At 41.8% G+C, this 26,579-nt stretch overlaps 1 protein-coding gene across 2 annotated transcripts; it reads left to right on the top strand.

Moving 5' to 3' along the window:
* The first annotated feature begins 1,981 nt into the window (after nt 1-1,981).
* KCNG3 (potassium voltage-gated channel modifier subfamily G member 3) lies at nt 1,982-23,177 on the top strand. Of its 2 annotated transcripts, none has more exons than XM_061625369.1 (2): nt 1,982-3,396; nt 18,547-23,177. In XM_061625369.1, exons 1-2 carry the CDS (start codon nt 2,687-2,689, stop codon nt 19,190-19,192), a joined length of 1,356 nt encoding a protein of 451 aa, XP_061481353.1. In that variant the 5' UTR covers nt 1,982-2,686; the 3' UTR covers nt 19,193-23,177. The 2 variants fall into 2 exon arrangements, with proteins under 2 accessions (XP_061481353.1, XP_061481352.1); XM_061625368.1 differs by having other exon boundaries at nt 1,982-3,429.
* Nucleotides 23,178-26,579: the final 3,402 nt, after the last annotated feature.

The following is a 26,579-nucleotide window of genomic DNA, read 5'->3' as shown; positions in this document are numbered from 1 at the left end:
GACAATGTCCAGGCCAGGAAGATAGGACAGCTCCTACAACAGTTCTTTCAGACATCTGATTTCTTTAAGCATTGTTTCTTTTTTTTATATTATCATTAAGTTTTTATTGTTTTTTTAAACAAACAAATAAAAAATATAGTTACCAGGACAACAAACTACGGTGTACTACAAAGCTCTCACATTTTGAAGCATGTTGCAAGAAGATGACACTACAGGTAAATAAAGTATGCCAGAAACTCACAACAACGGCTCAAGGCAGTTATAATGATAACCAAAAGGATTTGTGAATTTCCTCCTATACTCCTCAATGTCCTACATACGTGGTCCCCCCCCCAAAAAAAAAATGAGAGCAAAACGGTAACCAGCATAAATATCTAAACAGTCACATATAAAAACAGCTAATTAGGAATCATATAAAACAATTTATATTTTCCATTTTTTTCATTTTCTATTGGTACAACACTTGTAAAGAAATCACCCACGAAGGACAGACATCTGTTTGGAAGAGGTATCCTCATTAAGATGCCAAAGTTCACACCTGATGAATCTGATTTATTTAACAACACTTACATACTGCTTGACTGTAAACAGAACCTCTAAGTGGTTATCAATTAAAGACAAGATAAAAATAAGTACTTAAAAATATATAATTAAAACAATAGTTAATCTAAAAACAAATTAAAACACATGTCAACTTTCTACATATCTGGATAGGCTGGCCTGAACAAGAATGGTTTTAGCAGGCACCAAAAAGGGTGAAGCACTGCTGAAGGCACTTTGCATTTCAGTGTAGTTATTGACACTGTTGTGCCATGGAAGAGTTTATTACATTATTATGCAACCCGTGCTCAGGATCCTCTCTTTTTATCCTCACAACTCTTTTAGGTAGGCTAGGCTGAGAATTAGTGACTCACACAGGTAATCCAATAAGCTACACAAGGATTTGAATACAGGTCTTTGTCTAATTTGCTATTGCTATCCATTACCATATTGGCTCTGGTGGTTCATATTCAGCACTGTAGACCTAATATGAATATGAAAACTAGTGCGTACACAAACTCGTTTGGTTTCCAGATGCTTTAAACAAGCAGGAGGAAAGGTAGGTAGTGATCAAATGTTTCTGCTTCACGAACTTATGAAACATGCCCTAGATAGATGAATACATGTTTTTCTCATTTAAATGGCACCCTCTCAATCTTTGCTCCTTGTTTCTGTTGGTAGCTGTGCACAGGAACTGACCCAACTCCACCATCTCTACAAGAGTCACTAGTTGCCTTCTTTTAATTATTTTGAATCCTACTCCACTCAGTCCCATCATGGACAGGAGAAAATGGTACTGAGGCTGTAACCGCCAAGCCACTTCAGTGGGCATAGTGTTTTTTTAAAAAATAAAAAAATCCTGCCAGCTTAAACAGTTTCCACAGTTTTTCAGGGCAGGCAGCCCAGGCTTGTCTTCCCTAACATGACAGCAGTGGAGAAAAAGAAACTTTTTAGTCAATTATAATGAAACCATTTAGTAGACCAATGGGAGGGGGGATGTCAGGGGAAAAAATCGAAGGAAATATTTATGTATTAAAATCACTGTTACCCCACTAAAAAAGGCTCCCAGAGCAGATCAATTAAAAAAAAGAGAGAGAAGCCAGTAATTGTCCTCAGGTCAAAAGGCATGACACAAAAGGAAAAAAGAATGGGGAGAGAGGAGTAGGGGAAAGCAAATTCTAGCATCAGGTTTTGTTTTTTAAGTTGCAGATCATATAAGGGTCAGTTGTGAAGAACAGACGAGAGCAAGAAAGAGATTGTAAATATTATATGGAATAAATCTCTGAGGCACCGTGAAGAAGGGGGAAACCTGCCCCCCTTCAGCCGGGCACTTTATTTATCCAAGGTTGCAAAGAACTGAGAAATCCTCTCAGGTGTTGCTATCTTCCTCCCAGCGCGGTCGAGAGAAAGAAAGAGGCAGCTTCCACTTACTCTGTGCCGGGGAGGGGAGGGAGGAGGCGTGTCCCTTCCCCGCCGCCTCTGCCCTCACTGCGAAGAGAGGAGCCGCTGCGGTGTCTCAGCCTCCGAGCTGCGGTGCCAAAGGCGCACAGCTCAGAACAGAGAGCGGCGCGACGCCTCGAAGGCTGCGCGGAGCGGAGGAGCCCGGAGCTGTCCCAACTTCACGGGACTTTTCCTCGCTTCCCTCAGCCATGCCCTTCGCGTCTGCCTCAGCTCTTTCGCTGGTCGCTGTCGGCAAGAGCAGCAGCGCCGGCGCCTCTTTACAGCCAGCGCCGGGCGCTCCGGGAGCCGCGCGCGGTGCGCGCACGGACTCGCTTGCCGCCTCTCGCTGAAGCCGCTACCGCGCGTTCCTTCCTCGGGCGCCAAAGTGCTGCGCTTACTCCTCTTCTTCGAGGGGGCGCACGCTCCTCTCTCAAGCGGGACTGTAGAGCTGCCTCCGCCCTCCCGGTGGAGTTAGCCGAAGGGGCCCCGCCGTCACCGCTTGCGAAGCGAGGAGGGGCCAAAGAGGGTGAGACCCGGACGGCGTCGGTTTGAGCTTGAGGAGGAGCCAGGGCTGGGCAGCCGGACCCCGCCCTTCCTCCCTCATCCCACACCCCGGGGTCTAGTGGGCAGCCACAGCCGCCTGATCTTCGCGCTCGCTCCCTTCTTCCCCTCCGCCTTTTCCTCCCTCGCGCCCGCCCCCCCAGCCATGAACTTTGGCCGGGGGGGCCCGTCGGTGGTGGTGTTGAACGTGGGGGGCACCCGGTACTCCTTCTCATGGGAGGTACTGAAGGACTTCCCTTTGCGCCGGGTGAGCCGCTTGCACGGCTGCCTGTCGGAGCAGGACGTGCTGGAGGTGTGCGACGACTACGATCGCGAGCGGAACGAGTACTTCTTCGACCGGCACTCGGAAGCCTTTGGCTTCATCATGCTCTACGTGCGCTACGGCCACCTGCGCTTCGTGCCCCACATGTGCGAGCTCTCCTTCTACAACGAGATGATCTACTGGGGCTTGGAGTCCTCCCACCTCGACTACTGCTGCCAGCGCCGCCTGGACGACCGCATGTCCGATACCTACACCTTCTACTCGGCCGAAGATCTCCAGGCGGAGCCCGCCGGAGGCTGGAGCAGCAGCAGCACGAGCAGCAGCAAAAGCAGTTACCACCCCCAGAGCCGAGGCGGAGCCGAAGAAGGAGAAGCCGACAAGGGCAGCAGCCGCGCAGCGCCCCCGCCCGGCACCGAGAAAAAGTGGCTGGAGAGGATGAGGAGGACTTTTGAGGAGCCCACCTCTTCCCTCGCCGCCCAGATCCTGGCCACGGTCTCCATCCTCTTTGTCATCATCTCCATGGTGGTGCTGTGTGCCAGCACCATGCCCGAGTGGAGGGCAGCAGAGAATCGAAGCATGGAGGAGCAAAGCAGGTACACAGCAGACTCAATCAGGGAGCCTTCAGGGTAGGAGGAAATCACTTAATATTTTTCACCCCTGTCAACAGTGTCCCGTCCAAGTGTGTCCAGTCTGTGTCCTCCAGTGCTCCCTTTCTCCATCATCATTGTCACAATGGTTGCCTTGCGCCAGTTTCCTCCTCATGATGGTGCCACGCATGAGGCAGCCATCCCAAGTGCACTATAGGTTCCTCTTGGCAAAAAAGGGGGGTGGGCTGGGGAGGGGAGGGAAAAAGGACAGGTCAGAAAATGGGGCACCACTTTTCAAACAAGGCCAAGTACTTCTTTAACCCCCTACATAGCAGAAATGATTGCTTTATTTATTTACTTTCTTACTTTACGTACTGTGAAAGAGAGCCAGTGTGGTGTAGTGGTTAAGACTGGGTGTTGGACTACAAACTGGGAAACCAGGGTTCGAATACCCACACAGCCATGAAGCTCACTGGGTGACCTTGGGCCAGTCACTGCCTCTCAGCCTCAGAGGGAGGCAATGGTAAAGCCCCTCTGAATACTGCTGACCATGAAAACCCTTTCATAGGGTCACCATAAGTCGGAATCGACTTGAAGGCAGTCCATTTCCATTTTACTTACATTAATATCCTTCTTCCGTCATGATGGAATCCAAGGCAGTGTGTGGTTCCAAAGGCACTGTGAGTAAACAAAGGTAATAATGGTTGCCATTCCCCACCATTGCCAATCCCCGTTCAGCTCATTGGAAAGACCTACTAGGGTGGTGCTTGGCAAGAAGTCTGGTCGGGTGGTATTAGGGAGCTTGGACTTCCCAGCCAGGCATTGACCAGACTTGGACACACTTAGCTTCAGCATGTCCCTTTAGATTTCACATCTGGCATCATTTTGGATATGGAGAAGTTAACCTTCCAAGGAGCATGACTGCTAGTAACAAACTTTCTGGGTGCCAGTAAGCAACCAAATCCCTGTGATATTGTTTATTTTCCACATATATTTATAAACTACATTTTCATAGGAAAATGAGCAAGGTGGTATATTTCCCACCCCTGACCCCTCAGTAAGAGTCTTGCATTGCCTTCCTTGAGACTTGGGGAAAATAGCATACAAATAGCTTTGAATAAATCAGCTAAGTTTTATGGATCCGAGAGGGTGCTTCTGAACTAAGAAGCAGCCCTTTGGTGTCATGGAGGAATATGCCATTCTTTTCCTTGGAAGATGTTTTCCATCCTTCTCCTTGAAAGGCTAGATAAGCATCTATTGTGGATGCATAGTTAGTATAGTGGCTTTCAAACTGTGTCCTGAGGATCCTGTGGTTCCTTCATAGCTTCTCAGGGATTCCTCAGTGTGAAAATCAGTAATGGCAGGCAAGCTTTCCTGAAAGATAAACGTGCCCATCACTGCTAATCTTTCTCTGCCATGTATACCTATAGGGGTGTATTCTAGGCTGCTTGTTCAGTTCATATGAGGCAGTGATGAGACTCAATGCCCCACCATTGCCGTGCATGAACTGAGTGTGTGCCCTAGCCCAGAGCATACTCTATAATCCTCTCCAGATGCAGCTGGGGATCTGTGGTAGGTGTGTAGGGGTTGTTATCATTAGATAACTCACTGTGGGAAGACTTTCATTGAAGGGGGAAGTTTGAAAAACAGTGCTTGAGATATAAGCAGCTCTCTCTCTCCAGGCTTGACATCAGAACCTGTCATCTTAGGACAGATAGCTGAAAAGGGAGTTAAGCTAAAAATATATAACAAAAGTAGAAGTTTATTACAAATAAGTAAATGGGCCAGAAAGATATAAACATGAGCACACTGATATGATTAGAAAAAGACCAAACTTGCATTTCAACTGTGTGTTCATCAACAGCCCTGAAAGTTCATTGCAAAGAATAAATTTTAAAAAAATCCAGTATTAGTAATAATGAAGGAAACAAAACTAAATAGAAAAAAACATAAGATTTCAACTCAGCCATAGGCTTTGACTTTTAATTTACCATTGCTTATAAGAGGGGGAACCCCTTCACTGAAATAGGCACAGAGCTCCTGAACAAACTCATGATCTAAAACAACAACTAAATATTTAGTTTTTGTTAAGGATTATTTTAACCATGGTGGTTTGTACTTCCTCAGGCAGGTGCCAAGGCCCCTTTGCCCTGACAGGGCCTACCAGCACTAACACTTATCTTGTCCTCCCCACCTCCCATGCCAGCTAACTGGATCTGTGAGCTACCATTTTAATTTCCCACAATGCTCTGGAGTTGCACATTCTGGAAAATTAGCACGGTGACTCCACCCACCAGGGGGCACGTTGTCCAGTGTCACCTCAAACCTGGAACCAGCCCCCTTTCCCTAACAACAGAGGTCTACATTTGAATAATTCATCAAGTGTTTTACAACAAGGCTTTCCCGGTTGTAACCCTGAGGTTGCACCTCCCAGTTACCTCATGTAGCCACAACTTTTCCAACCCATTCTTCCACCTGTCTTGTGTTCACCTGAAGTCCTGGTTTTGACAGCCATTACAGGAGTAAAGAAGGAATAAGCAGGAAATGCCATGGCTCTCTTAATTTCCCATTGCACCATGGGAATTTAAAGGTACAGCATGGATTTCCAGGTTGCAGCCTGAAAAGTTCACTTTTCAAGTTTATACTTGATTCTGAGGCATTTAGAAAATGTCTCCCTGCACTAGTCCATCCACCTAGACAAACTTTTTGGGTTTGAAGCAGGATGCCTCATACTTAAAGCTTCTCTAAGAATAACCAAAAAACAAAACAAAACCCACCTGTAGAAAAAGCAATTGATTCTCTAAAGCCCCTGACTCACACAATGCATTAGACAACTTCTCTTCATTTAGGATATTGATACTTTTTTCTAGGTTTGTTCCAAGTAATGTTACACCAAACAAGTAAACCAATACTTTATTAGACCAGTTTCTGTTGGTGGAAGAATATGCAGTCTGTAGAGCAATACAGAACTCTTAATTTTGGCTGATGATGAAGAGTACTGTGAAACTCCTACCAGCAGACATTGGGCCAATAATGGTACTGTATTATCAAAATTGTTTTTGGGTTCCAGATGAAAGGGGAAAGGATGCCACATTTGCTTGTTTCAGATTATTTATTATTCTGGGAAACCTCTGCTGCTCTATAGAAAATAATGGTTTGAGAAACCCCAGCCATCAAGTATCTCTTACTTTTGAGATTTTGATCTCTCAGGCCTCCACCATGACTGCATTCATCATTCAGATCTTGCTTTAAGAGCTGGGCACTACCAAGAAGGAATGAGAATGTGCCACTACTTTGGGCTCATTGCTTTATGGATGGCATCTGCTATATTTGAAGTATTAGGGACTGTACTGCTAATTTCACTTGTCTCTCTCCCCACCCCTGTCACAGCTAGAAAGCCATGTAAGCACCTTTATAAAAGAACTGTCTTTCATTTTAAATAATCCTCCCACATCTAAAGATACACTCTAATTAGGAAGCTGTGAAGTTATTTTAGGGAAAACTTTCTAGAGGTATTACTTTCTCACAATAAAACTTTGGCAGCCAATTTTACCTGAAAGGGGGTGAGTGGGGAGAACATTTGTTTTTGATGTGGGTTCAGAAGAAAACTGTCCATGGAGTCATATTTCTGAGAGCACTGCCACAATCTGACTTTGTTCCAAACCTTTATGTTCACATTATTCTTTCTTTGGAACTTGCAGTTGTTTCTCCTAGAAATTGTCCTAGTTCAATAAGAAATTCTTTTTAAAGCAGTAGGATTATTGGAACGAGTCTACAATAAAATAAAATTGCTACAAAAACATTTTAGATTAAGCAGAACTTGATATCCTTAGACATGGCCAGTCTCATTAGTGTCTAATATCAATCAGATCCTACTTACACACCTATTCTGCACTACACACCTGTTCTCTCTCTCTAGTTTATTTCTAGATTTGAATCAGATAATTTAGTGGGGAAAATAAAATGATCTTGGAAAAAAAAGAATCTCAGTAGAAAATGAAATAGAAATTTAAACCAGTGCCAGTGATGTATTTAGTCTTTGCAGAGGGGAAAAAAATTCCAAGTGATTTTTATAACAAAAACAGTAGTAAGCTAAACCGTCCGTAAAACAATTGGAAGAGATCAAATTATCCTTTTGCCTTGGCTTTTATTCAAAGGCAGGATCTTCTGCATGAAGTCCTGAGTTGATATCTTAATATCAGTTTTCATTATTCATCCTGATGACCTCAGTTACATCTCTAATTTTAGCTACACTTGTGAAGCGGCCTATTTTTGCTGTACCTTCAAAGATCTGATGGAGTTACTCTAGTCATGAATTGATGAAAGCAGCCTTAAAACAAACACTGGGTGAAAATTTAACTCCTAGGGCTAATTCACATAGCGGTGGGGTACACATTAAAATGTATAGCTACTTCTGTTAGTAAAAGATATGGGGCAACTGTCTTTATAATGGTGTGTGCACATCACATAAAAATGCTATAGACAGCCACATGTGATATGTGTGTTCACTGTATACATGCAGTGAAAAATCCCCACATAGGTGCTTTATAGATAACGGTTTAAGTGGATAGCTACACAGTAAATTTTTGACATACATCCCTGTTTTTGAAATAGGCTGTTGGCTGAGTAACACTACAAGTTTACAGGTATCTTTAAGAGTTAACAAAAACAAAAAGTAAAGAGTTTTTTCCCCTTCTGTTCTTTGCTATCACATTGAGAAAATATTTACTGATTGCAGGCTGTCAAGCTCAAAAGGGACTGGAAAAATTCTGGCCACTTTTTATTACCTTTCCCCCCTGTTCAGACATAATTTTTCTCCACTAACAATTTGTTTTTAATTTGCTTAGTGTCAAGGTCAGTCTTCCAAAATCACACATATCTCTGCTCGTATGCCTAGGTTCACAGATTTGAAAAATTCATTTATAAGGTGTTAACAGTCTTTCCACGAGTCAGTTAACACTGAGCTCTAATGTGACCCAGTTCTAACACAGGATATTTCTACATTATCAGTTTATTTCAACCAATTCCTAAGAGTCATATTAATGCAGAAAGGTAATTAACAAGAGGGCATTTTTGCACAATCATTTTTTCTCATATAATATGGTGCTGATTCAGCTTTAGCTGTGCTTGATTTGTAGATGACTAGTGACCCCAGGTGGGGACTTGCCTTTCCATCAGGATCAGATACATCCACCAAGTTCAGTGTGGACTGGATGAACATCACAGGATACATCTGCAACGCTGCCTATCCAGATAATTTATATGTTGATAGTTTCTCTATTTGTGATACACACAAATATATCTTCCAGATTGGAGTTTGAAAATTATGAGAAGGGAAAATAATATTCTCTGCACCTGTGTATTTTTTTTTTAAAAACCCAGATATTCTATATTAAATTATTACCAAATTTTGCTTATGAATCATGGGACTGGAAGGTTCATAAAATAGTGAAACTGTAGATTTGCAAAGAAATTTAATGGAAATTGAAATCACAAAGTACCAAACACAAAAATAGATCATCACATTACACTTTTCAGAAGCCAGTGCAAAAACGGACCTGGCAGTATCCAGTCCAAAGCCAACTGATGTCTTTTCCAGCTGGGAAGCTAACAGGGTTCTCAAGTGAGAGTCTGCATTGTCTCTCCCACTGTAGCACAGAGAGAGCATGGAAAGAGCTGGCCTGCACAACCATCTTAACTCAGTCCTGGAAGCAGTGCAACCCCCAAGGCAGGTGTCCTATCCAGTGCTCTCTCGATCTGTCTCTGTCCATGGAAGCAGAATATAAGGGTTAAGTGCAGAGTTGAAGGGGCCCTGAGAACGTAGGGTGGAGGTGGCGAAGATTACACGGGGACAGATAAGGAGAAAACTAGAGCTTAGAACAAAGGAGCAGGGAGTGGAGAACTATGGACTGTATCCAATGATAGTCTTGTTTAACTTAGGTCCATTAATTTTCGTGGGTCTACTCTGAGTAAAATTTAGTTGCATACAACCCTGTCTTCCGTTATATTATTTGCCCCATCCAGAGTGTGAGAAATAATAATAAAAAAATACTGTTTCACAATTCCTGGACCACTCCTGTAACATAATGTAATAGGGGAAGGACTCTGTAAAGAGCAGACAAACACCAAATCTTTTGCATGGGCACATGAACGCTCAAAATACTGTGTTTTGGGGGGGATGTTGTGTTTATATTTTTTCTGCTGGCTTTGCTTCTGTGTCTTTGGGCAGCCAGTCATGCAGAAATTGTGATGTTTTCCCCCATCAGTTCTTTCCATGCCAAGAAAAGCCTCATCTACTAAATATCTGTTTGTTGGAATACTCTTAAAGGCAGAAGAGCAGAGACAATAAAAAGGTGGCAATGAGCTTTGAAACTTCCACATCTGTACACAGAGATGTTGTAAGTCCCAGGCTATGGTCTGAAGGCCCATAAGGCCAGCGCCCAGCAGGGTCAGGTCTGGTCAGTGCCTGGATGGGAGACTGTGTGGGAACCATATGCAAGCCGCCTTGGGTTTCTATCATGAAAAGAAAGGCAGGGTATAAATGTAATAAATAAATAGACAAATGGGGCCCAGGTTTATAGAAAGAATCCTATTATGCAAGGTATTTTGGGAAATGCTTGCACTACAGACTTAAAAATAATTTACTAGTCATTTCCACTTTTCAGGATTCTCTGGAAGAAGTCATGAATAGGGTTGTCAACTTTTCAAACAGCCTTTGCCACTCTGCCTTTTACAGCAGCTTGATATGGATGAATTAGCAAGGGAAGCACTTCCATAGCATGGAGACAAACATCATGCTAATTGCCGCATATTAAGTTGCTGTTGTAGAAGCCAGTTGAAAAGCTGGCAACCCTAGCAATAAAAGTGAACCCAGCATATATAGAACTGATACATATTTATAGTGTACATAGAACAAGGATGCTGCCTTACACCGAGTTAAACCATTTATCCATGAAACTCAGTACTATCTACACTGACTGGCAGTGGCTCTTCACAGGTTTGACAGGGAATCTTTCCAAGCCCTACCTGAAGATGTTACGGATTGAACCTGAGACCTTCTGCATGCAGAGCAGATGCCCTAGATATAGAGTTATGGTTCTTCCACACAGAATAGTCATGTTCTTTGGAAGACAGGAGGATTGCCATCCTGAATGCATTATGCCCCACCTAATTGTCTTCCAGTGTCCCTTTTTACCTTCTGTCCCAAAGCAGAAGAGTAGTACTCAAGAAGTATAGTTTGAACCTCTCCTTCTTTAGCTTTTGAAAACTTCACTGTTCATTTTCCTCTTGCTCCCACATAGCAGATGGCTGGCAAGGGCTCCTTCGCTTTTCTGATCTGTGCACTCAGCTATAAATTAATCCTAGACATGACTTGCTGAAATGCATGCTATGGAAAATTTGGTTTAGGGTAGCTTTTTCAATGCTTCACCATAACAGGTCATTTGGAGCAATTTAACACTGTGAAGCCATTTTTAAACATGCATACAACAATCCTGTAATGCCAATAAAACTGTCTTGTACATGTTTTTGGAAACTTTCCCCGAGGATGTACATTAGCAAACCATTAGCATCAAGAACAGACTGTCCCACCCAACTCTTTAATTTCATGTGCTGGAATTGTGATTTTTATTTATTTATTTAAAAATATTTCTATCCCGCCCTTCTACCCTACAATAGGGCACTCAGGGTGGCTACAATAAAATCACACACATATATAATAAAATACACAATAAAAACACAAAACATTACAGTAAATTAAAATGCATAAAATAATATTAAAAAAATTAAGTTTGTGTTTACCAAAAACAACACTTGCTGAGCATAAAGTCACTGGGTTCATAAGCTGAACTCAAGCTCAAAGAGCTGCTTCTGGAAACATTACCCATTACCATTTATGGATAACGTTTATTTCCTCGTTATAAATTTGATCTCCGTAAAAGTTTAGCTGATTTGTGTCGTATTCTTGCAAGCGCCAGTAAAATATGTCAGAAGGTGGTAGAGCTTCAGTGCATCCAAACATGGATTTAAAAAGCAAAGATAAAACTGTTCTAGGCTTATAGCCAGTTTGGCAAGTCCTATCCTATAGCTCTCATATATTTTTGGCTTACATTCTAAACTCCTTTAAATAGAGGACTGTGGGTGGATAATGAAAACTATAGGCATGACTTATAAGCATATGGATATAGCTAGTCTTCTGCAATGCTTTGCATATTTCATAAGATGCTCCTTCTATCAGTTAGAAACTTACTCCTTTTTTCCACTGTATGCAGGCCAGAAAAAGTTAGATTGGGCTTACACCACATTCAAATCAGTGTGTGGTTAGCTATGTGTTTAGGTTCCAGATGATCCAGCCAAAGTGAAGCAGTTTCATGGTCTATTTGCTTAGAGTGGAAAAGCTAAGCACATGCTTACATTTAACCCCTTGAAATCGCTGAGACAGAACTTAAGGCTGCACTCCTATAAGCACTTACTTGGGAGAAACTCAGTAGAATTTTTTCCCCAAGAAATCATGCATAAGTTTTGGCTGAATTATGTCCATAATTTCACCAAACTGTGTTCATTGTTTTATCTAATGTCTTTGCATTTATACTAGAAATTAGCAACTACAGGTTTCATTGGGCTCCGAGTCTTCTGTCCCTCTAAAGCAGACTTGGCCAAGCTGGTTCCCAGTGCTCCCCCACCGCAGTGACACTGCTGGGCTGGGAGGAGAGGTTCCTGTCCTCCCAACCCAGTGTGATCACTTTAAAGTTATTGTTGTATTTTTTAATATTTATTTGTTTACTATTTAAGTCACCTCGAGACCTTCAGGTATAAGGTGACACATAAATAAAGTTAGAATAATAATGTTGCACATGCCCCAGTCTCCAAGTAGTGAGAGATTCCAGGAGTCCCAGCGCTTACCCAAGGTTTGGTTTCCTTGGAATTAAGGTCACTGGAGACTGTTAAGTGTCTTTAGGAGATGGAACAGCTCACAGCATTAACACTCGAGCAGATTCTGATTCCCTACTATTTTTAGGGGAGCCCCCAAAGCCATAGCTTTGGTTTTCACACAGAGAGCAAGTCCAGCCTCTGTCTCTTCCCAGCTCCCAGATCAGATCAGACTAAAACACACAGACATCCTGACCCCAGGATGAGATGGCCTCTAGCCAGGTGAAAGTGGGGGGCGGGGAGAGGCTACCGTCCTGAAAGTGCGTCACTGGCCAGTTGTTCCTATGGCAACATGGCCAACTATTTTGTCATGTGGATGGGATACTTGACAGACTTGGTAAGAACCATTACCTTAATAAAGGAACTGGTTTAACCAATTCAGCAAGTTCCTTCCACTACATATCCCAGCCTTACAAATACAGAATTACAGGGTTGACCCAAAGACATAATCTATACCAAACCCTCAATCCCAGTATTTTCTCTGTGTGTTTGCGCCTCTGCATGTTTGTACATATGTGCGTCTGTTTATCTGCATGTGTGGGATATGTGTGTGTGTATGTGTGTAACAAGTATGAGTGTGCTTTGTGTAAGAGTGAATGTGGGGTGTGCCAGTTCCCACTTTGACAAAACCTACTTTCCTTTGGCCATGCCCACCACTGGCATGTGGCCAGTAGCAAATGCCGCTCTCAGACCAAGAAAGGTTAGCCACCTTGAGTGGATGAGTGATACTGCATTATGATAAGGGCTCAGCTCTGTAACATTTTGGTTCATTTCAGTTGTGATTCTACAGCTGGATTCAGATATAATGCAAAACCATGGTTTGCACAAACCATGGTTTGCACTAACCATAGTTAAGAACCCATACCATGGCTTGAGTTTCTAGACATGCTTTTGTTGTGCTTTTATTTCCCATTTGCTTACGGCTTAACTTTGTAAGATCACTCCCATCTCTATGGTGCAGCAGCTCTTGAGACAGAGACCTCATTGTGGTTTGTCAGTGGTCTGTGAATTCAACCATAATAGCAAACCGCAGTTAGAACAAACTGTGGTTTGCAAATCATCTTCAAACTGTGGCTTCAGATTCTGGCTTGTGAGCCCCAAGCAAACCACTGCTTGTGGGCAGGCTTGGATTCAGATATTAGAACAAGCCATAGATCAGTCTTGCTGCTAGCCACTCTCCCGGTGACTGCGATGAGTCCAGATCACCTCCAAGCGTGTCCCCCATACAGGTAAAAATAGGCATGTGGCTCTCTTACTCTCCCTTTTCACTCTCTAGTTTTAGAAGGTGCCAGGTTGCATCTCCAGTTAAACAATTTCAGATAGCAGAGCTGGGGTGGTGGTGGAATCTCCTGATACCTTGGGAGCCACTGCCAGTCAGATTGGACAATATTAAACCAAATGGGCCAATGACTTGATTTAGCATAAGATAGCTTTATCCAAGGGTGGGTGCAGGAGGAGCAACCATGGATTGTGAGAGGCAAGATAAGGGAGAGATAAAGCAAGCAGAACAAGTTACCACCCTATGCAAAATAGATGCATCACTGTGCTGGATTGTATGAGCATCCTAGGCTCACTTTGGAAGTGAAGTAATAAATGGAACTTCCTTCCAAGCAAATGGACTGAAGTATTTATTCAGCCCAAATTCACAATAATGTCCAAGCAGCTGGGAAAATGCCATCTACTGACTTCAGTGGAATTTTTCCTGGGTAATAACTAGATGGGGGGGGTTACTGATGCTTTCTGGGTTTCCTTGAAACAGGAATAAAAGCATCTTCTTGCACAAACTGATGTGGACTAGTTTAATCACATCCTGTCTTGTCTTCTTCCCACCCACCCCCTTTGTGTTTCTTGTCTTGCATACTGTGGACACAAAAAACTATGTTTTATTCAGACATTTAGTGGATGATGAAGCCAGACTTTGATTTTTTTATTTTAGTGCTCAACAAATTCATTGAAGAATTTTAGACAACTTCCGAAGGGAAAAATGTGCAATTTGCAACTGAAAGATGCTTGGATATCTCAGAATGTAATTATTTTTGAGTACAACTAGCCTTATTAGTGATTTTTAAAGAATCGTGAAGCTGTCTAAACCAGTCTATATGTAAAATAGGCTATTCTGTTGGGTCTTATCAGTCAGCAGAAAATTAAACAAAATGATTGGTTTATAGTAGGGGAGGCCTAGAGGAATCCTAGATTTTGAATCAACAGACAAAGAATTACATTAAAATAACTTTCATTAAAAATCTAATACAGAGTTTTAGAGAAGGACTAAATTAACAGTCAACTCAAGAATACAAAAGAAAACTGAATGGCCGTATGTGTTGTAATATGTAGTTGATGGTTAGAACCTTGCACTTGAGCTATTTCTCAAATTTTCTTAATTTAACCATGACATCTATGCCCATCAATACGAAAGTACATTTTAAAAAAACAGTTCCACTAAAATTAAGGATACTAGCAGTGCCAACCTGTACTGTAAGTGTCTACTCAGAAAAATTCCATTGCATCCAGTAGAGCCTCAAAACACAGGAAAGCCTTTTTTTTAAAAAGTATTTTTCACTACCACCATATATTTATTTTATGATATAGCTGCGTTTTGAAACTATCCTCCTGCCCCTTGCTTAGGAGAGTTTGGGGATTTTGTATGGGCATATATTCAGGCAGGGCAAAATATTGTAAAAATTGGTTATAGCATTCAATTTAAACGAAGAGTAGCTAATGTCAATTGCCACAATAGTGTACTAAAACTGTTGGTCAGGCTCTCAGTTCTCCTATAGTCATGCTGATCAGCTTGGCCCAGCGGTATATAGGATCAAGCACTCTTGGCTGGCAGAGAGCCAAAGCTAGTAGCCTTGTGCCAATGTCTGGATGTTACTTGATCAGCCGCAGTTTAGCTACTTGTTATTTATGCATTGTTCTTATACCCTGCCGTTCCTCCTGAGGATGGCTAACAACAGCAGCATACAGATAAACAGAAGCATAAAACAGTTAAGATTACAACAAACTCATACCAACTTTTAAAACAGCACTAACAAGCCATATATTCTCTCACCAGCAGTGTGCAATTAACCACTGAATACCTGGGCAATGGGCAAATAAGAATGTTTAAGTGCACTGGGATTGAATGAGAAAGAGAAAGGTAGAATCGACAAGAGGTTCTTTCACCTGCCTTCTTTTTGATTTTTTGAAAGCCTGTTCGAAATTAGCATAATCCTACATTGGCGGGGGGGGGGGGCAAACGATAGAGTTGGACTGGAGGCTTCTTGCAACAGGGATAAAGTGCTGCAGCAACTGTGGCACCATAAACTGGTTATACCATCCTTTGCCAACCTGGTGTCCTCCAGATATTTTGGAGTACAATCCCCATCACCCTTGACCAGTGGTCATGGTAGCTGGGGCTAATGGATTAGTACAGTAATCCAAAACATCTGGGGGGCAACAGGTTGGTAAAGGCTGAGTGACACTGATGCAGCTATATCATGGGTGCATAGGATCGAGCTGCCATGTGATAGTATTCATATTATATATTACCAGAACAGTATCAATTACACTATTTAGCACAGTGGCAATTCTACCTATGGATTCAGAGTAATAGATGCTTTTTGTAGTTCTGCAGAGATTTCTGATGGAATCAAAGAGGCCAGCTGCCCTCTTTTTGGTACTGTGCTTCATAAATTTATGAGAACCTGCTATATTCCCCAGTGATTCATACACATCAGCATGGGAAACATGAGCATACGAAGGATATTGGAATCCTTCAGGCAAAAAGAAATGAGAGGAGGTAGTAACAATGCAAAATAAAATGAGGCACTCTGTGTACGCAGGCTGCAGGGCCAAAATATTTTACTGGAACAAACAAACAAACAAACAAACAAAGGAGCTATTTTAATACAAAATAGGTGGTTGTCCTTTTTTGTCACTTTTTGGTGGCAGAATCACATTCAAGTTACACAAATTATTTGGGACAAATTTAAAAGAGCAATTTCGGCAGGGAAATGTAAATGTTGTAAAAGTTTCCTTTTGGAGTCCTCTGAGATTAGTCATTCTTATCAATGGAAGTTCCATGTCATAAATTGAGACATGCCTAGATGAAATTCCACCCCTGGAAAGCAGTGTTACATTCCATAACTTGTAGGCTGCAGATTCAGGTTTTCTTAGAATTCTGGTTACTTTTATCACAATAATTTGGCTGCACTGGCTTTGGCCTCCCCCAGCTGAGTGGGTGGCAGAAAGTGAGCAAAGTGAGGGAAAGATTTGGCCCCTCACTCTTGAGCTTTGTCTTTGAATGGTTTGCTGGCCAATTGAGCTGCTGTAATCAAAACGAGCTACTTTTGCTTCTAATTATGCAGAAATAGGAGCACATTGAGCTTCCTAATGCTGCCTTCGCTAGAACTGGCTAGAAACAAAGTCTACAGAGGAGCTTATTTCCAGGTAACTGTGCTTAATATCCCTGAAGGTAGAGTAACCATCTTGGCTACAGGCCAGAATTCCTTAGGACTCCAGCATGCATGTGGACCCCTTTGGGAGCTGCCTCATTCTCTTCAGTGTCAGAATTGCCCCACACGTACATGCGCCCTGTGAACATTTTCCACAATTACAATGGAGAGCTCTGTTATCATGCATCAGAGCCTCAGCTGAGGCAACAAAGCTGCTAGATGCTGGCTTCTGTTTTGTTTTAAATCCTGTTTTCTGGTGAGCACGGGGTGATGATGGGTTAGTGGACTTGTGATGAAGAAGGGTTGTTCAGACTAGCTGTTGTAGGATAAGTAGTTGTCTTTTGAATAAAGCTTGGCCACAGTGCAGTTTACAAAAATAACTTGAAACATAATAACCAAAACATTAAAATAATTCCCATAAATTACATAAAAACATAAATTGACAGCATCATTCAAAATGACTTAACCCATCAGCCTCTGAATTGGCTTTATTGATTGCATTATACTGACGGTGTACAATTCAAAAGTTTTTGTCATGTTTGAACATAGTGTTCAGTTTGAATCAGAACAGTCAATGCTATTTTAAAGGCTCAGTTTACAGCTCTTCTGTCACCTGATAATAACTATCTGGTGCTCTGCTTTGAACTAAACAGCATTCTGTTTAGTTCGCCCACCTTGGAGAAATGTTTAGGCTGTTTTCCAGTTGACTGGTAATTATTCATCTGGGAAAGAATTTTAAAAAGGCCTAGAATACAGTCCTAAAGGGGAATAAAACTGCAGTATAATTTGATCTAAATGCAGGAGTGTTCAGTCTAGTCCACGCCCATGGTTTTACTGTGTGACTCTGTTCCACTGTCAACTTTTTCTCCACTGCAGCACGGTCGGCTACTGATACCTACCAGCTTCTGATAGTATTATTTTTTTAATTTGTTAAATGTCTGTCCTGCCTTTCCTCCCAGAGGAGCCAAGGCAGCAAACAGCAATGCTGCAAAACAATACAATTACAAATAAAGTAAACTAAACATTTAAAAAGAGTCACATATCCTCACAGCTAATCATTTCAAGGTTGCCAGGAACAATCATATTTGAGCCATCAAATGCCCGTGTAAGCAAGAATGTTTTAAAATCCCTCCTGAATGTTAATAATTAGGCAGATGCACATCACTAGGGAGAGCATTTGGGAGCCGTCACTGAGGAGGCCCTGTCATGAGTCAGTGCCAACCTGGCAGCACGCAGAGGCAGCCCTACCAATAGAGCCTCCTTTATGTGGGACATGAGGTGGTTGATACTGGGGGAGGTGCTCCTTTAGGTACTTGGGTCCCAAGATGTTTAAGGCTTTGTATGCTATTATTGGACCTGACTGACAAAATCAGTTCCTCAGTTTCTTAAGTTTTTTAGAGGCACATTTCCAGTATGTCTTAAGATTTTAAAATAAATTGCGTGCAAGAAAAGCATAAAATCATACATAATGCATTTGCTAAGAAAATGTATTATTCCCTTCCCCAAATATCAGTATGTAAAAATAAGTCTTTGATAGAACATAATCAAGTGAGAGGTGTTTCTAGCAGGCTCTAATCCATTAGTATCTTACTAATAGTCACTAGAAACCTTTATCTGTAAACTGAATCCAAGTCCTGTAAACTGAATCCAAACCTGTATCTGGCATACTTGTCTTCTAAAAGTCTGGATCCATGTCAGTGTAATAATGTCCAGGTTCAAATAAATAAACAAAAATCCTCATATGAAGGTTTCCACAGGAATTGAATTGTTCTGCTTGTTTTTCTTTCAACAGGATAATTGAAGCAATCTGCATAGGCTGGTTCACTGCAGAGTGCATTGTGAGGTTCATCATCTCCAAAGACAAGTGTGAGTTTGTCAAGAGGCCCCTGAACGTCATTGACTTGCTGGCAATAACTCCCTACTACATCTCTGTGCTGATGACAGTTTTTACAGGGGAGAATTCTCAGCTCCAGAGGGCTGGAGTCACTTTGAGGGTCCTGAGAATGATGAGGATTTTTTGGGTGATTAAACTTGCCCGTCACTTCATTGGCCTTCAGACACTTGGCCTGACTCTAAAGCGATGCTATAGGGAGATGGTGATGCTGCTCGTCTTTGTCTGTGTTGCTATGGCAATTTTCAGCGCACTTGCCCAGCTCCTTGAACATGGGCTGAAATTAGGGAAGCCCAATGAAGGCTATGCAAGCATCCCAGCTGCTTGCTGGTGGGTGATCATCTCTATGACCACTGTTGGTTACGGTGACGTATGCCCCATCACAATACCTGGAAGGATTCTTGGAGGGATTTGTGTGGTCAGTGGGATTGTTTTGCTGGCCCTGCCTATTACTTTCATATATCACAGCTTCGTGCAGTGTTACCATGAGCTCAAGTTCCGGTCTGCTAGGTTCAGTAGGAGCCTCTCTGCCGAATTCTTAAATTAACGAATAGCACAATTGCATTTCATAGTAGCATTTAGTATATTGAACAAGACCTTCCTTGTCCCTTCCCTTTTTCCTGGTGACTGCCAAATAGATAGGCAAAGCCCTATAACCTAAAAGGAATGCTTTCCTCCTCTCAGCTTGCAGAATGGCCACTTACTCTTTGTCCTATAGTAGCTGAGATTTACAAGGATGAAAACAAAATATTCATTTCCTTAGTCTCATTGCACACAAGAGTCTCCAACTTGTTGGACATTGCAGGCGGTATGCACTATTTAGAGAGAAGCACATGTATTTTTTTTAAAAAAATGCCCTTGATGTTGAAACATTTAAATATATTCTCAATTTTCATTTCTGGGTCTATTTCTGGGAACATGTATAGTCCAGAGATCCATTGATTAGCTATGTGCACCCAGAGTAGGGGGGTGAGATTTATTTATTTTTGAACAGTAGCACCTTGCATTGAATTGCAAGCCACTCTTGAAACTTGTTGGGGATTGCAAAAGCCATCTATAATTCAGTTTGAAGAAGGAAGGCTGGGCTTCTGGGGCCAGCTTAGGGGAGGTCAATAGTCTGACTTTTCATGAACAACCCATAGGACATGCCTGATGAAGCTCTTTAGATTATAGCCCTTGTGGTAACTTGTGATTACCGGGATTGCTGAGAATATGATATGGAAGGCCTCCTTTGTTCCCTTTCCCCAAAATTACCTCTTGAGTTGAAATGGAATTACTTGCAAAGTTACTCCCTACTTTTAGGGCAGACCTAAAGCTGGACTTAAAACCAGCCCGTGGCCAGGCCGTGTGTGTGTGTGTGAAAGGAACTGGTAACACTTAATGGCAACAGGTTGGAGACGACTGAAGGTAATGTAAGACATCTTTGTTTGTGGTATACACACTAATCCTGCCATCATCTCTGTTCACACCTTTTTTTTACCAAACTGACAAAAAACATTTTGACCAGAGACATAAGCTAATAAAGAAATGAGTATGTAAACCAACCTTCTCCAACCTGGTCCCCTGCAGATATTGTTGGATTCCAATCCCCAATAGCGCCAGCCAGCATGGGATGATGGGAGCTATAATCCAACAACATATGGAGGGCACTAGATTGGGGAAGACTGATGCAATCTATGATTCTTCTGCCATTCCACTTCCAACTGTCCCCTTGAAAAGTGTTTGGTTTTGTACCTTAACCAATTGTAAACTTTAAAGATATTCCCTTAACTTCAGCTCCCCTTACAACAGTGGTTATCTGGTAATATTAAGGAGAACGTTGGGGTTCCCTCAGAAGCTTAACGGGGTCCCTCTGTGATGAGATCAGGTGACCAAGCCAAGACATTACCAACAGTATCCCCCTGCAATGCATACAAAGGGTTGCTTGGTGTATTTTGAGATACATTCTCAGTTTTCACAGAGCGATGGCAAAGCTCAATAGGCTTAGCCAGTTCCATATGTGAGAATGCATCCTAGAAGAGTCATTAGACTCCTCTGTCATGCACAGGGATTCCTCTGCAGATGAATCAATGCAGAATGGGTTTGCTTAATGTTGAAAATTTGGAAACTGTTGCATTAGAAAGGCTTGAGTCATTGGCTGAACTAATAATGGATTTGCAATTAAAAAAAGAGACCCAACATTTGTACACACATTTGTACCATACATTTAAAACACTTTTCTTTTGTAGTTTGTTAAGGGTGCTGAGAATTGTAGCTCTGTGAGGGGTAACTTAACCATTCCCATGATTTGTTTTTTGGGGGGGAGATGTACTTAAAACGTATGGTGTGTACACAGCCCTATATTGGTAGATAGCTTGTTCCAAGTCCTTTAATTCCCTGAAGAAATTTAAGAGCACTGGAAGTATTGCACATTCTCCGTGCCCCCTACCTCCCCACTCCCCTACCATACAGTTGAGGAAATCATCTGATACCCTTTCTAGCCAAGTTAATCTGTATGAAGAAAAGTGAGGTCAGCAGAGTTACTAGATTCCAGATTTACAGGTGAGATGAGAACCTGTCCTTTTTTTTCTTCCTGTTGGACAATGTATTCTGTGTACCCAGATTTTCTGGCATTCCAGTCCTAAATTCCTCTACTGGGGAATAATGTACTTCATTCCAAGTGTGTTTTGGATCAGCAACAAAAAAGAATTATGGGAGAGAACTGTGACGATCCCACCAGCTGGCTCTACCTGTGATATTCCCACCAGGGCCACCACTTGTCAGGATCTCGTTTTTTATTTGTTCTCTCACACGCTCTAGCACAGATCTCACAAGATCCCACTGCTAGGCAGCACCACCAGTCACTCCCTGTAAACAATACTGCTAGAGACTTTGCTTTAGTCTCCCTATGGCTTGCTACTTTGTGTCTGGGTGCCCTTGCTGTCCACAACCCCCTTGTATCTTTGTCTATAAAGCATACAATCCTGGGTTGCTCTGAATACTTGACAATGTTACAATATCTCCCTTCACCGCTGCCACCATTTATTTGATACTGTTTCCCTCCAGCCTTGGTAATTACCCTGCCCTCCCTTCTGGTCTCTGTATTCCCAGCCAAGGATCAGGCTTTAGGTAAACCAATAAAAGTATTTATTTGATAACACCAGGTTAACAAGATTACTTTAGGAATGTTCAACAAGCGTATGGTTTCATTTAGTGTCACTCTTTATGTTTCCAGTCTTATATATTCTGCCTAAATACCAGCCAAATATAATCCAACCCACAACCAACTCCATCCACACTCCACAACCAATCGCCAACAACTCCCCCCCCCGACTCAACTGTCATCCTCTCATTTATACCTTCAGCCATTCAAACACTCAGCCAATCATCATCCAACATTCTCCAGCATTCTAGCCCGTGTACTCCCCCCTCTTACTCAGTCACTTACCATATATCACTTAATAAACCTGCACTTACCATATTTAGAAATATTAAAATACAGGGACATCACAAGAGCTACTATTGAATTTTATCAAATTCAGTTGCTGACAATGTGATAGATGTTTTTAGTGAAGACTCACTGTGTGAGCTATTGCTGAGCATGTGTTATGTTGCCAACTAAGTTTCATGAGTATGAAACTATTCTTTGAAAACCTTTGTTCCCCCTGCCCATCATTTTATTAACAACTTCACTGCAGTAGCCAAAGTGGTGCAGTAGATAAAGAACAGAGTTCAAATCCCTGCCCAGCCATGAAAGTAAGTGGACAGCCTTGGACAAGTTTCTATCTCTCAACCTAACCTTTCTTTCAAGGCAAGTCATTCATAGGCTGTTGTAAAAATAAAATTAGATAATCTACACATACCCAGAGTTTAGCTGCTTGTATAGAATACAAATGTGATAATAAATACAGATCTCCCAGGGAAATCATGAAAGTATCATTCTTGAAATATGGAATAATTCTTTAAAATAAAATTGCAGGGAAACAAGGTAATGGGAAATCAGATATGCAAAGTTTAGACATTCTGGTCCAAGCATAGGGTACCTGTGGCTCTACAGATGTTGAACTCTAGCTTCCATCATCCATGACCATTATCCACACTGGTTGGGGTAAAGGGGCTGGAGTCTAACAACATTCCTGTTCTAGGCCAGTCTCTGGAAAAACCACCCCCCAACCACCCTTACTAGTTTTTAATCCTTGGGCAAAAATGGTCCATATCTCCTTAGATTTCTCTGCAACCGTGAGTACTAAAAACTTTCCTTAAAAAAAAAAGAGGGAGATTTTTTTATTACTATGTTGAAACCTAGTATCAGCTGTGTTTCAGGAAACTGGTAGATTGGTAGATTGGATTTGTATATCACACTCAAATGGGATTTGTTATCTGTGTTTGATAATGATCCTTACTGAAGGAAGCCATTCTGAACTGATAAACTTTAATGTAGTTTATAGACTGGACAGATGAAAATAAACACAGCCTGACTGATACGGAAAGGAGCTCTCTAGCTGAATGTAAGTTGTGCTATGTAAAAAGCAGTATGTACTCTCTTGTAAATGTAGAACCAAAATAAAAGAATTCTTTTTCTTATGTAGTACTGCTCAGTGGTGCCATTAATATGACTTGGGAAAGCTGCCACATATAGACCTATGCTGTTAAACATTAAATATAGGTATGGTTAAGCCAGTACTGTTTGCTGACAAACAGCAACATGAAATGTCTTTGTTTTGTTCACACTCTCAGAATTTGCCATATATTTGAACTTGGTATGTTCACCTAAAAGAAAAAAATTGTGAACCGTTTATTCTGAATGTGTTTGAGTACATCTCTTGTTATCTATGTACATTTCCATTTAACAGCTATAGAAATGTGACAGAAAATTTTTAGCACCTGGAAACCACTGCTTAATTATATATTGTAGATCTTGGTCCCCTGAGCTAGGGTTCTATCACTTCATGCACAGCTTTCATGTGGCTGTCAATGGTGCCAGCCTCAGCCTAGCACCATACTCCATACCGGTAACTCCAAAAGTAGTTCCCTGTGTGTGCGTTTGTGCACACACGTGCAAACTGGTGGTTTCTTTCCTCCCTAGGGAAAATTAAACGACATGTGAAGTGAGAGGATTCAGTGAACAGTCACAGAGAACCCAGGCAAAATTTCAAATATATGTATGGGACTGGGTGAATTGCCCCAAAAGGCACATAAGATCATACTTATTAGAGCACCATTGCGAGTATGAGCAACTTGCAAACACCAAAGAAATTGATCTATGGGAAGGGCTGTAGCTCAGTGGTACAGTGTTTGCTGTGTATGCAAAAGGTTAAGAACATAAGAAGAGCCTGCTGGATCAGGCCAGTGGCCCATCTAGTCCAGCATCCTATTCTCACAGTGGCCAACCAGGTGCCTGGGGGAAGCCCGCAAGCAGGACCCGAGTGCAAGAACACTCTCCCCTCCTGAGGCTTCCAGCAACTGGTTTTCAGAAGCATGCTGCCTCTGACTAGGGTGGCAGAGCACAGCCATCACGGCTAGTAGTCATTGATAGCCCTGTCCTCCATGAATTTGTCTAATCTTCTTTTAAAGCCATCCAAGCTGGTGGCCATTACTGCATCTTGTGGGAGCAAATTCCATAGTTTAACTATGCGCTGAGTAAAGAAGTACTTCCTTTTGTCTGTCCTGAATCTTCCAACATTCAGCTTCTTTGAATGTCCACGAGTTCTAGTATTATGAGAGAGGGAGAAGAACTTTTCTCTATCCACTTTCTCAATGCCATGCATAATTTTATACACTTCTATCATGTCTCCTCTGACCCGCCTTTTCTCTAAACTAAAAAGCCCCAAATGCTGCAACCTTTCCTCGTAAGGGAGTCGCTCCATCCCCTTGATCATTCTGGTTGCCCTCTTCTGAACCTTTTCCAACTCTATAATATCCTTTTTGAGATGAGGCGACCAGAACTGTACACAGTATTCCAAATGTGGCCGCACCATAGATTTATACAACGGCATTATGATATCGGCTGTTTTATTTTCAATACCTTTCCTAATTATCGCTAGCATGGAATTTGCCTTTTTCACAGCTGCCGCACACTGGGTCGACATTTTCATCGTGCTGTCCACTACAACCCCGAGGTCTCTCTCCTGGTCGGTCACCGCCAGTTCAGACCCCATGAGCGTATATGTGAAATTAAGATTTTTTTGCTCCAATATGCATAATTTTACACTTGTTTTTATTGAATTGCATTTGCCATTTTTCCGCCCATTCACTCAGTTTGGAGAGGTCTTTTTGGAGCTCTTCGCAATCCCTTTTTGTTTTAACAACCCTGAACAATTTAGTGTCGTCAGCAAACTTGGCCACTTCACTGCTCACTCCTAATTCTAGGTCATTAATGAACAAGTTGAAAAGTACAGGTCCCAATACCGATCCTTGAGGGACTCCACTTTCTACAGCCCTCCATTGGGAGAACTGTCCGTTTATTCCTACTCTCTGCTTTCTGCTTCTTAACCAATTCCTTATCCACAAGAGGACCTCTCCTCTTATTCCATGACTGCTAAGCTTCCTCAGAAGCCTTTGGTGAGGTACCTTGTCAAACGCTTTTTGAAAGTCTAAGTACACTATGTCCACTGGATCACCTCTATCTATATGCTTGTTGACACTCTCAAAGAATTCTAATAGGTTACTGAGACAGGACTTTCCCTTGCAGAAGCCATGCTGGCTCTGCTTCAGCAAGGCTTGTTCTTCTATGTGCTTGGTTAATCTAGCTTTAATAATACTTTCTACCAGTTTTCCAGGGACAGAAGTTAAGCTAACTGGCCTGTAATTTCCGGGATCCCCTCTGGATCCCTTTTTGAAGATTGGTGTTACATTTGCCACTTTCCAGTCCTCAGGCACGGAGGAGGACCCAAGGGACAAGTTACATATTTTAGTTAGCAGATCAGCAATTTCACCTTTGAGTTCTTTGAGAACTCTCGGGTGGATGCCATCCGGGCCCGGTGATTTGTCAGTTTTTATATTGTCCATTAAGCTTAGAACTTCCTCTCTCGTTACCACTATTTGTCTTAGTTCCTCAGAATCCCTTCCTGCAAATGTTAGTTCAGGTTCAGGGATCTGCCCTATATCTTCCACTGTGAAGACAGATGCAAAGAATTCATTTAGCTTCTCTGCAATCTCCTTATCGTTCTTTAGTACACCTTTGACTCCCTTATTATCCAAGGGTCCAATTGTCTCCCTAGATGGTCTCCTGCTTTGAATGTATTTATAGAATTTTTTGTTGTTGGTTTTTATGTTCTTAGCAATATGCTCCTCAAATTCTTTTTTAGCATCCCTTATTGTCTTCTTGCATTTCTTTTGCCAGAGTTTGTGTTCTTTTTTATTTTCTTCATTCGGACAAGACTTCCATTTTCTGAAGGAAGACTTTTTGCCTCTAAGAGCTTCCTTGACTTTGACCTAGGTTCTAGGTTCAATTCTTGGCATCTCTAGGTGGAGCAGAAAAGACCCCTGCCTGAAATCCTGGAGAGTCTGTGCCAGTGACTGTAGACAATACTAAGCAAGATGGACCAAGCTTGTACTTTCTGAAACAATATAAGAACTGAAACAATATAAGAACAATATAAGAACTGAAACACAGCTATCCTTCAAAATTTGCACATATCCAAATTTTGCAATGCAGTTATCCAACCAAGTTTCATTTATAAAAATGCATATATAAGGACAAAATGTCATCAAAATGTATATATTAGCGAAAATAAAATACAAAATGCACGTTAGGAGAAATTGTTTGGAAACATTTGTACATTAGTCAAAACTGCATACAAAAATGCATTTAGGAGAAGAAAAATTACACTAAAATGCTGAAGAATTTTCATGAGGATTTTTTTTAAAATTGCAAATTGATGCAGAAATGTGGAGAACTGAATTTAAGGGTGGGAAACTGAGAGACCTTTCCATCCTTTCTCAGAGTAGATCCA

This window comes from Rhineura floridana, chromosome 4, assembly GCF_030035675.1.
Source record: "Rhineura floridana isolate rRhiFlo1 chromosome 4, rRhiFlo1.hap2, whole genome shotgun sequence".
Lineage (NCBI taxonomy): Eukaryota > Metazoa > Chordata > Lepidosauria > Squamata > Rhineuridae > Rhineura > Rhineura floridana.
The sequence above is the reverse complement of the archived record's forward strand: the minus strand, read 5'-3'. Positions and strand labels throughout refer to the sequence as shown.